Raw genomic sequence first — 12,878 nt, 5'->3', positions numbered from 1 at the left:
TCAAAAGAAGACATTTATGCAGCCAATAGACACATGAAAAAATGCTCATCATCACTGGCCATCAGAGAAATGCAAATCAAAACCACAGTGAGATATCATCTCATAGCAGTTAGAATGACGATCATTAAAAAGTCAAGAAACAACAGGTGCTGGAGAGGATGTGGAGAAATAGGAACACTTTTACACTGTTGGTGGGACTGTAATCTAGTTCAACCATTGTGGAAGACAGTGTGGTGATTCCTCAAGGATCTAGAACTAGAAACACTATTTGACCCAGCAATCTCATTACTGGGTATATACCCAAAGGATTATAAATCACGCTACTATAAAGACACATGTGCATGTATGTTTATTGCAGCACTATTCACAATAACAAAGACTTGGAACCAGGCCAAATGTCCATCAATGATAGACTGGATTAAGAAAATGTGGCACATATATACTGTGGAATACTATGCAGCCATAAAAAAGAATGAGTTCATGTCCTTTGTAGAGACATGGATGAAGCTGGAAACCATCATTCTGAGCAAACTATCGCAAGGACAGAAATGTTCTCACTCATAGGTGGGAACTGAACAATGAGAACACTTGGACACAGGGCAGGGAACATCACACATCAGGGCCTGTCATGGGGTTGGGGGAGTCAGGAGGGATAGCATTAGGAGGAATACTTAATGTAAATGACGAGTTAATGGGTGCAGCACACCAGCATGACACATGTATACATATGTAACAAACCTGCACATTGTTCACATGTACCCTAGAACTTAAAGTATAATAATAATAATAAAAGTGTAGAAGAATTTGGTTACAATTAAACTTTTTAGCTGAACCTATATATACAGTTAATGGTATTAACTATTATGCACATTTTGAAAATGCAGGCCAACAAAAACTTACAGTAAACATCACACTTCCCAATGAGATATCTGAAACAGCTCTCTTTAAATTCAGGCAGAAGGCAAAGGTCTCCCTATTATCACTACTATTCAGTATTCTGAAGTTCTATCTAATAAAAAAAAATTTTTTAAATAAAACAAGATTAAAACAAAAAAGGAAAAAACAAAACTGGCAAGACCATCTACGGTGTAAATGATAAATTATTAGGGCTAAAGCACATACTTAAAAGTTGCAGAATATAAGATAAATAGCCATTAAACCATAGCAATTAAGGGTACTTAGAAATAAATCTAACACAAGGCAATAAGTTTTTTTCCTAGGAATTTTACAAAAACTCTTGAAGGAAGTAAACATTGGAGAGATACAATCTTTTATAGGTAAAAAGACTCAATATTGTAAAGATATGGTCTTCCCCAAATTAAAACTGTTTCAGGCAAAACACAGTGTTCTCTCCTTTTGGGGGGTAGAGGTGGGGAGTAAAACATGGCAAGCTTATCCGATGATTAATTTGGAAAAGCTAATGGGTCCAAAATCGCCAAGATAATTATTAAGAACCACATGTAGGGTCACTTATCCTACCAAATATATATTTCTTTATACAGCAGTAATAATGAGTGGGAATCAGTACAAAGAGACAAATGGGATGGGAATAGGGTAGCATGGAAACTGACCTATATAGTAATGGAATTTGGAAGATAACAGCATTCCAATGGAGCTACGATGAACTGTTAAATAAATGGTGTTGAGACAATTGACCCATTCCATGGAAAAAGATAGTTAGAATCCTACTTTACTCGAAACACAAAAATAAGTTCCAGATGGATTAATAACAACCTAAATGTGAAAAGCAAACTTTACAACTTAGAAGAAAATATAGGAATCTACCCTGATGATACTGGAGTAGGATGGATTTCTTCAAACAGAAAAAGCACAAATGAATAAGAAAAAGGTGAAAAGCAAATGTATTAGTTTCCTATTGCTGATGTAACAAATTACTGTAAACTTAGTAGCTTAAGATGACAGATATTTACAGTCTTGCAGTTCCACAAGTTAGAAGTCCGAAGTTGGTCTTACTGTGGTAAAATTAAGGTGTTGGCAGTCATTTCATCTGGGAAGCTCTAGAGAAGAACCCATTTCCTTACCTTTTCTAGCTTCTAGAGGCCACCAGCATTCCTTAACTCATGACCTTCTTTCATCTTCAAAGTGCATCACTCCAGTCTCTGCTCTTTATCTGCTATCTCTGACCCTCTTACCTTCCTCTTACAGGGACCCTGGTGGCTACATTGGGCTTACCTGAGTAATCCAGATGATTGTGCCCATCTCAAGGTCCTTAATTACTAATATCTATAAAGTGCCTCTTGACCATGTTAGGTAACATATTCACCATATTCACAGGTTCTAAGAATTAGGATGTGAACATTTGTGGGGTAGGGAGAGGAGACAGGGATTAATTATTCAGACTGCCACAGCAAGCCACAGAATATATTTGCAGTCCATATAACCTACAAAGGTTTAGTGTACCGAATATAAGAAGAGCTCTTAGCTGGGTGGGGTGGCTCACATCTGTAATTCCAGTGCTTTGGGAGGCTGACCTGGGAGGACTGCTTGAGTCCAGAAGACCCTGGACATGGCTGGTCCCTGTCTCTACAAACAAATAAATGAATAAAATAATTAGAAGAGCTCTTTCAAACCAATTCAGAAAAATCCACTTCAAAAACCAACAGAGGATATAAATAGGCAGTTTATAGAAGAGGGAAAAATGGCTCAGGACATCCAAAGGATGTTAACCCTCACTAGTGATCAAGGAAATACAAATTAAAACAATTATGAGTAACATTAGCTTACTCTAGCTACAGGCATTTTGAAATCTGAAAATACTAAGGTTTGGCTTAGTTGCAGGGAAGTAAGATTATTCATATATAGCTAGTGGAAGAAGTGTTAATTACAATGGTGGGGGGAATAAGGATGTCTGTTGCACCTATGATGGATGAAACAAATAACCACACATTCCTATAAGGGAATGAAATATAGTAGTTACAATGAATTGGAGAGCTACATGTATGAAGAGTCAAATTTCAAACACAGTAGGCAAGGAAAGCAGGCTACTAAAGATGTTACAGTAGAATACATTTTCTGTAAATTTTAAAAACAAAAGATATATAACCATTAATAGAAACAGAAAAACATGAGCTGAAAAGATTTACAACTTGAGCATAGTGGTCACCTCTGGGGGCGGTGGGAGTTTAAATTCATCTGTATTTGCTATGTTTTATTTATTTTTTAAATTTGATACAAATATAGTAAAATTAAAATGTAATACTTCTGGGTTTTAGGTACATGGTCATCTATGTTACTCCTTTTTAAAATATATCATAATTTTTTTTAAATAAGAAGAAAACAAAGATCAGTAAGAAAGGTAAATCCATATTGAAACTGACTTTCTAAACCAAATGAGAGAGGCTCTGTGAGAAGGATTATAATTTACCGGTGAAGAGTTTGGTTTGAGTGTCTTAGAGACCTTCTTGGTTCAAGTCCTGACTCTACCATTAATAACTGTTAGCTGAGTGACCCTGGGTGTGTTTCTGACCACTCATTCTATGAGGCCAGCATCATTCTAATACCAAAACCTGACAGAAACACACGGAGAAACAAAACTTCAGGCCCATATGCCTGATGAACAAAGATGCAAAAATCCTCAACAAAGTACTGGCAAACTGAAATCAGCAGGACATCAAAAAGTTAATCTACCACAATCCAGTAGGCTTTATTCCTGGGATGTAAAGTTGGTTCAATATATACAAATCAATAAATGTGATTTATTACATAAACAGCACTAAAAACAGAATCCACATAATTGTCTCAATAGATGCAGAAAAGGCTTTCAATATAATTCAACATCCCTTCATGATAAAAACAAACTAGGCATTGAAGGAACATATTACAAAATAATAAGAGACATATATGACAAGCCCATTGCCAGCATCATACTGAATGAGTAAAAGCTGGAAGCATTCCCTTGAAAACTGAAACAGGGGAAGGATGCCCACTCTTACCTCTGCTGTTCAACATAGCACTGGAAGTCCTAGCCAGAACAAGCCCACAAGAGAAAGAAATAAAAGGCATCCAAATAGAAAAAGAGAGAGTCAAGCTATCTCTCTTCACAAATGATATGATTCTATACTTAGCCCCATAGTCTCTGCCCAGAGGATCCTAGATTTGATAATTAACTTCAGTAATATTTCAGGATACAAAATCAGTGTAGAAAAATCAGTAGCATTTCTATACACCAGTAATGTCCAAGCTGAGAGCCAAATCAAGAATGCAATTCCATTCACAATAAACGCAAAGAATAAAATATCTAGGTATACAGCTCACCAGGGAGGTGAAAGATCTCTACAATGAAAATTATAGAACACTGCTGAAAGAACTCAGAGACAACACAAAGGGAAACACTCCATGCTCATGGATAGGAAGAATCAATGTCATTAAAATGGCCATACTGCCCAAAGCTATTTACAGATTGAATACTGTTCCTACCAAAGTACCAACATTTTTTCACAGAATTAGAAAAAAGCTGTTCTAAAATTCACATGGGAACCAAAAAAGAGCCCACATAGCCAAGGCAATCCTAAGCAAAAAGAACAAAGCTGGAGGCATCACGCCACCTGATTTCAAACTATATTAGAAGGCTACAGTAACCAAAACAGCATGATACTGGTACAAAAACAGACACAAATGCCAATGGAAAAGGTTAGAGAACTCAGAAATAAAGCCTCACACCTACAAAAATTTGATCCTTGACAAAGCCGACAAGAATAAACAGTAGGGAAAGGACTCCCTATGCAGTAAATGGTGCTGGAATAATTGGCTAGCCATATGCGTAATATTGAAACTGAACCCCTTGCTTTCACCATATGCAAAAAACAACTCAAGATGGATTAAAGACTAAAATGTAAAACCTAAAACTGTAAAAAAAACCCTAGAGGAAAACCTAGGAAATACCATTCTGGACATGGGCCCTGGCAAAGATTTCATAAGGAAGCCTCCAAAAGGAATTACAACAAAAACAAAAATTGAACATGCACACGTATATTCAGGGCAGCACTATTCACAATAGCAAAGACATGGAATCAACCTAGGTACCCATCAACGTTGGACTGGATAAAGAAAATGTGGTACATAGCCACCACGGAATACCACGCAGCCATTAAAAAAGCAGAATATCATGTTCTTTGCAGCAACATGGATGCAGCTGGAGGCCATTATCTGAAGCTTATTAACACAAGAACAGAAAACCAAATATGTAATGTTTTCAATTATAAGTAGAAGATAAACATTAAATACACATGGACACTATGAAGGGAACACTAAACACCAGGGCCCGCTTGAGGAGAGAGGGTGGGAGGAGGGTGAAGATCGAAATACCACCTATTGGATACTACGCTCATTACCTGGTGATGAAATAATCTATGCATGGAACCCCTGTGACATGCAATTTATCCATGTAACAACCCTGCACATATAGCCCAGAACAGAAAATAAAAGTTGGTAGAAAAAAAATGAAAATATACAGTTCTACAATACCTAAACTGAATGTATTTTGGGATTTAAAGGAAACACACCCAGCAGGGTTCTGGACTGCACCCCTAATTAAACATATTTCTATTCCTATAGTGAAATTTATGCACAGCTACACAAATTGGGTAATATTATAAATAGACTTCAATTTATTCAGGTAGAGTTTTGTTGACTAGGAAAAAAAAATTGATTTTAAAGCTTTTTGGATTTCAGAACAATGAATAAGGTATTGCGCATATATATCTATGGATAGATACAGATATAGGTATATAACTTAGAACAATAATTCCCAGCACATAGTAAGTGCTATATATGTTTCTACTGTTATTGTCACTTAAATTATTTAAATTATTATTTTAGTTGATGGGATGAGGAGGAACGACGAGTTTTGTCTTTTTTTGTGTTGAAATTTGCATTTATACAATTTGGTCGAGTATTCTTTGACGACTACATCTTCCTTTGAGAAACTGTATCCTCTTTGCATGATTTAGACTTAATCCGGCAGGAATGTCCTGTTAACTGCTGACATCTAAGAAGAGCTTTTAGCCACAAATGGTTGGCCAGCTTCTAAGTTAACATGGACTAAGGCCAAGACATTTGCAGAGCTCAAACTGTAATCAAATATATTTTTTTATGCTTGGAAAGTTCAGATTACTGTGTCATCTTCAGTTTTAAAGATTATTAATAGTTAATCTCTATTCCTATTTTCATGTTAGGGAAATGTATCAGAAAAATATGATTTTAAAATATTAATTGTTCTTCAGTACCCTTTATTTCCAAAAGATTATTAACCACCCCCCATCATTCTGCCCAGGTTAGCACTGTGTTGACTTTCCTAATCTTCCTAACCTTTAAATACATTTATAATTCAAGTATACTTATAAATTAAATATTTAAATTAAAATAATTTAAAGTAGAAAAAAATCAAAGCTTCAAAACAGTAGATGTTCTCAAATGTAAAATTTGGTAGTTGGACCACATAATGATATCCTATTGTTGTTTATGAGAGGTGGGATATTTTTCCACATTGGTTTATTAGCTGTCTCTCTTCTTTGGTTAATGCTATTGGCTTACCTTCTTTGCCCATTTGTCCAGTAGGTTTCTTAAGAGTACTCTTACTAATTTATATAAGCTGTTAAAATGTTTCAAATATTTTCTGTCATCTTGTACAATTTTTTCTCAATATCCCTGCATCGTTATTTTTAAAAACATAGATGTTTACACATATTTGGTTCCCTCCATCAAGCTTTTTATCTTTTCTTGAGATACATTTCTAGAGGTAGAATTGATAGAATCAAGGGATTGAATTTAATGGCATCTCAGTGACAATACCAGCCTTTTGAAAAATATCTTTGTAGGCATTCTGCAAAAGGAAGAGGAAAAATGTACACAGGTCAATTTTTCTTAGAATAATGCTTAGTATTTAAATTACTTTCTTATAATAGGCTTTTAGATTTTTTCCCCATCTGGGATATAAAACAGTTAACCTCATGTAACCAGTAAATGCCTTTGATGTAGATGTCTGTTGCTCTTACCCCAGCAAGCTCTTCTCTAGGGAGAGTGCTGCTGATTGTTGACCTGGAGCACTGGCCAGGCTCCTTGCCATCTGCTCTTCCTCACTAATCAGTAACTCAACAAGTAGATGTGTGTAAAAAGGTAAAGTGGAATACTTTCTAAAAATCTTGAGAGTGAAGATGTTGAAAAAAATCCACCAATATAGTCAGGGCTGTGGATTTTTATTGTCTGCTTACTTTCAGTTTATTTTATAAACTGTTGGGATGCTTCCAATTTATTTTGCAGATAGCAGAAGAGGTGCCTAACCTTGCCTGTGGCCACTTGATAACTCAGTGATTAGAGATGAGTTTTTATTCCTGGTGCAGTCAGTGGTGTCTACTGAGGGAAAATCAATGCTCCTAGGTAGCCTGTCCATCTTAGCTTATGGTCTCACAGCACACAGCAATTGTTACATTCTTCGCCAGTATCCTCTAACCCCTAAATCTGTACTGTCCAACACCATAGCACTAGCCACCTGTGGTTATTTAAATTAATTAAATCCCTTGATCACACAAGCCACATGTGGCTAGTGGCTGCCATATTGGAGAGTCCAGATACATTTCTATCACTGCAAGAACTTCTTCTGGAAGATGCTTTAAACTTTCCTTGATCAGCAGACAGTGTTGGCCACATAATGTAAAGAAATTTATTCACACATTTCCAGATTTTAAATGGAAATTTCTTAGCATCCTTTTTCTTTTTTTTTTGAATTCTATACCATGAATTTATTATTTAAATTCATTAAAATTCATTAATTTCATTAAATTCATATTTATCTTTTCAAGAAAACCAACTTTTCATTTCATTGATCTTTTGTATTTTTTTGGTCTCAATTTGATTTATTTCTGCTCTGATCTTTATTTTCTTTTTCTTTTTATTTTTTATTATTATACTTTAGGTTTTAGGGTACATGTGCACAATGTGCAGGTTTGTTACATATGTATCCATGTGCCATGTTGATTTCCTGCACCCATTAACTCGTCATTTAGCATTAGGTATATCTCCTAATGCTGTCCCTCCCCCCTCCCCCCACCCCACAACAGTCCCCGGAGTGTGATGTTCCCCTTCCTGTGTCCATGAGTTCTCATTGTTCAATTCCCACCTATGAATGAGAACATGCGGTATTTGGTTTTTTGTCCTTGTGATCGTTTACTAAGAATGATGTTTTCCAGTTTCATCCATGTCCCTACAAAGGACATGAACTCATCATTTTTTATGGCTGCATAGTATTCCATGGTGTATATGTGCCACATTTTCTTAATCCAGTCTATTGTTGTTGGACATTTGGGTTGGTTCCAACTCTTTGCTATTGTGAATAGTGCCGCAATAAACATACGTGTGCATGTGTCTTTATAGCAGCATGATTTATAGTCCTTTGGGTATATACCCAGTAATGGGATGGCTGGGTCAAATGGTATGGCTGGTGGAGTTGGCATCCTTTTTCTATCTTTCCTTTTATTTCAGAGTTGGAGTTCATCCTTTCCAAAGTGATCTTTTTCCTCATGAACTGATGGGAGGCAATGGATTGTACCTCTCCCTCCTTCCCTGGAACATCCTTTTTGCCTTGCAGTGTTCAGCTTCTCTCTATTCCACTACCACCTTCTACAAAGCATGCTCATAGGCCACTACCCCGTTTCCCTCCTGCTCTTCATCAAATTTTTCTAATAGTCTGTACACCTATTATAGCCTGCACAGTTTCTCAGCACTTACTCTTCAGCCCTTACAACCTAGATTTTAACTTCATTTCTGACATGGTGCTGAAACAGCACTCATAGGGTTACTAGCTGCCTTCTGATTGTCAAACCCAAACAGCCTTATCTCAGTCACCTTCTTCCTGGACATGGAAAGAATTTGACGCCATGGGGCAAGTCTTCCTTATAATTCTCTTCCTCCTTCACTTCTACAGTGTAAAGGGGTTCTGTTTTGGCTGTCTTCTCCTGATTCATTTGTTCAGTCACTTCCACCTCCCATGTTTCATCATCGCCCACCTGTGTATGTCAGTGCAGTTCTAGTTTCCTTGCATTTCCATTTTCTTATCCATAGCTCTAGTTATTACCCAGATTCTGAGAATTCCCAAACCCAACGTCTCTAAACCTGGTCTTTTCCTGGAACTCAAGATCAAAAGGTCCAGTGTATGTTGGACAACTCTGTTAAGATTATCCTGCCTCTATCTCAACATTAAGACATCTGGGCATGCTTTCCTCTCAATTTCTTTATATATGACAGATTATACCAGCATGTCCCAAGCCGTGACTTTTCACATTTTTCCTCACTTACTGATTCCATTTGTTTGCCTTAGCTAGCATGTCTGTTTTATCACTATGATATTAATAGTCTTCCTGGCCATCCCTTACTCCTAACCTTCCCTCTAACTCCTGTTTTAAGTCTGGGTCTCTTTTTCTCTGACCTCATATACTGCACCAGTACTGGTGCTGTTACTTCCATTCTCTCTATTCTTCACTCATGCTGTTGTCAGACAGATTTCCTGAAGGCCATTAAAAAATACATATACACAATGCAAACATGTGTAATAATTACCAACTTAATTTAATAATACCAATTTAAAATAAATATTCCCGTGGTTCAAAAGTCAAAATATACCAAAAGGCACTTAATGAAAAACTTTGCTCCCACTTGTGCCCTTTATCTTCTCTTATGCAGTCTTCCCAACAGGCAGCCATGGTTACGATTTTATTTTTTAGAAAAATTTTAATGTGTGTACAAACGCATATATATGTATGTGCACAGAAATTTTCCTTCTCTGCAAATGGTAGTATATAAAATATGCTTTTCATACCATCCTTTGTGTTTATTTCTAAAGAATATATCTTGATCTTTCATAAAGAGCTCCTCATTCTTTTTTACAGCAGTATATGATTCTTCTGTGTATGAACCATAATTTATGTAACCAGTCCTCTCCTGATGGGCATTTAAATCATTCCCCACCCTTCACTGTTCCAAACACTGCTGCAAAGAAAAACTCTTTCATAAGTCATCCTTCTCTTATGCAAGTATAAGCAGGTCCCTTGTGAGGGTCACTGTGAAAGCCTGTTATTTTCTGCCTGTTCATTTACTGTTCTTTGACCCTCCACTGCCCCTGCTGCCAATGCTTTGCTTCTTAAGTACCGAGTTGCAGTTGCTTCAGCCCACTCATAGTCCTTAGTTCAGAAGCCTTCAAGGACTTTCCACTGGGAATAGATCTGTCTCTGTCCTGTCAGTGTGGGAGGAGAAGCAAGCAGTGCAGCGCACCATAACAAACCGTGGGAGCACTTGCCGCTGTTTGCTGTTGGGCTGACTTGCCGTTCCCCCAACATGTCCCATGTGTTTCTCTTGCCTTGCTTTGCACAGAGTGTTTTCCCTCTGATCACTGTCTTCTTTCCAGATCCACTGCATCCTTTGAGACTGAGCTCACAAGCCACCACATCCATGAAGCTTGATTCCTGCTCCCTTCTGCTAAAAATAATCTAGCTTTCTACTGAGGACTCTGACACAGCATATCTTTTTCTGCGCTGGATTACATTACAATATCTGTGCAGTTTTAATTTAGCTATTTGTTAGTAATTCCCCAGACACAAGGATAGATGGTGCCTTGTTTTGTCATCCCCCCAAAAGTCTCTTAACATGGTGTCTTGCATACATTAATGAATGAAAAAGCAATATTGAGTCTATTCTTGTCTGACATGATGGGTTGAAGAAATACTTTTAACACAGAAATCACCACCATTCTTGTGCATTTCAGCTTTTTTTCTTAATTAAAAATGCCTTTATTCTTCCTCCTAGGAATATTTTTAAGAGCTTACCACCACAAAGTCTTACATTCCTAGTGACTGCTCCTGTGACCTCCTAGAAATGAGGGTGCCATTCCATTCCATATTTATTCTGTTACCAGCTAAAAGCATTGGCAGGACTAATTATGGTCCATATTACAGTACCACAAGACCTTAATCTGTGATTTGGAATCATGGGTCTCTTTATTATGGCTGTTTTTATTATGAGATTGATTGCTTTTCTGATAACTTGAATTTTAATTTACAAAAAAGTGAATAAAAATTATTAATAAATCTAATCTTTCCAGTGCAGTTTTGACTATAGCAACCTTAGAGAGTAAAACACTAAACTCCATGCATTTAAGAATACAATGGATCCAGGGTACACTGTGTTCAGACTGGGATGTCACTGACATATGGCCACTCCTATGGTGATGCTTTCTTTTTCTGCTAATAGGTTTTTGAAGAACCCTCCATCAGCCTTTTTGCGCTGGAGCATTGTGAGGGAAGAGAGTTACATCTAGAAGAGGCTGTGAACTCTGTTCTGAACAAGGACCTGCACTTCTACACCCAGTCTGTGTGGGTAAAAAGTGGACTGTAAGTATGGGAGAAAGGCTTGGTCTGGTTCAGTTACTGTTTTAAGACAGAGTTGCACAGTTGCAAACCAAGTCCACTGTGTAGTAGTATGCATTCAAGTGGTCTTGAGGTAGAGCCCTTTGGAAGAGAAGGGCTACCATATGGTCACAGCATGTGTCATAGAGTAGGTCAATCAGATGACTTTACCCAGTTGAACTTTCTTTTCCGAAGAAATTTCAATATCCCAGCAACTTTGGTTAAGACAATTTCCTGCTTAAGGCAAGTGACTGCTGGCAAGACCAAGTGTGGTGTTGTTTTTTGATTTAATAGCTGTGTATTCTAGAGCAGTTCCCTCCAGGGTACTCACTTGCCAGTGGACTACACTGGTTGGCCTAGCCTGCCTACCAGTATTGTTGTTCATTTAGGTTATCAGTCAGTCAGGGTAGACCCAGGGGCCTGTGCTTTTACAAATTAGAAAGCTGTCTTTAAGAAAAAATTTAAAATTATGATAGAAATATTAGATATGAATGTGAATATTTAGGACAGAAATGGTGAGAAGCCTGCAAGTGAGGGGCCTTGAAGTTGAAGCTCGATTTACTTCCTGGAAAATCTGCCTCTGAAGCCATTTCTGAAGAGTCTGACATATAAACCAGCCCCTACTCCTGCTTAGTAGGAGTGTCAGTGTTCTGCACTGTTAGTGTTCTGGTAGCAAAAGTCAACTAAAAAAACACACATAGCTCTTGACGGTTAATAAAAAAAATGGCTTTAAAAGTTTTTCTATGGGTTTGAAATTCTGTGATAATCAACTGTTGCTGGTTTAAATATCTGGGGATAAAGAGAAAGCCAATAAGATAAGTGGAGTTGAAAATTAAGCAAACTATTACAATAAATGGCTTTTATATTATACATATGTATAATAGCTTAAATTTTCTTCTGCAAAACATTTTAAATGGTTTGATGTTTATTCAAACAAATTGATTTATTCTAAGCATAAGATTCCAATATATTATTTACCAATTAACTAAATTTTACATCCCTGTGATATAGGTCTTTCACATTTTAATACACTTCTTTCCATTTCTGAGTGAAATTGATACTTGACTCACTTCTGAAAATTTCTCACTTTATTTCATTTTTTTCTGGAACACTGGTGCCATTTTATCTTGACATTCTTATTTCTTCTCTTTGGCTTATTAGCCACCTACTCTCACTGTTCCAAATTCTCTTTAAGAGAATTGGAACATGGAGTAAGGAACAGTGAATGCTGCCTAAGGATTTTCCTAGGTTACAGAATACTACTTAATGTACAGCCAGCTTCCCTTAATGACAAGTTGGGTTTGTTTTAATCCCCATGCTATGCCACATCTTTGATCTGTGATGATGACAGCCATGCTTAAATGCACCATCCCACACAGTTTTCCAACTGTGGAATTCATTTAAATCAATATATAATTAGGTACATTTTCCTAAAATCTTACCTAGATTTTATAACTGAAATTTCCC

At 36.9% G+C, this 12,878-nt stretch overlaps 1 protein-coding gene across 1 annotated transcript in view; it reads left to right on the top strand.

The window, feature by feature from the left end:
• Positions 1-12,878, top strand: part of CRYBG3 (crystallin beta-gamma domain containing 3) — a 138,739-nt gene that overhangs the window by 114,095 nt on the left and 11,766 nt on the right. Inside the window, exon 18 of the mRNA XM_032150341.3 lies at positions 11,257-11,396. Coding sequence (XP_032006232.1) covers positions 11,257-11,396 — 140 coding nt within the window. The remainder of the gene's footprint in view (positions 1-11,256; positions 11,397-12,878) is intronic.

This window comes from Hylobates moloch, unplaced genomic scaffold (assembly GCF_009828535.3).
Source record: "Hylobates moloch isolate HMO894 unplaced genomic scaffold, HMol_V3 SCAFFOLD_4, whole genome shotgun sequence".
NCBI classification, from domain to species: domain Eukaryota; kingdom Metazoa; phylum Chordata; class Mammalia; order Primates; family Hylobatidae; genus Hylobates; species Hylobates moloch.
Note: the sequence above shows the minus strand (reverse complement) of the source record. Positions and strands in the feature narration are given on the sequence as shown.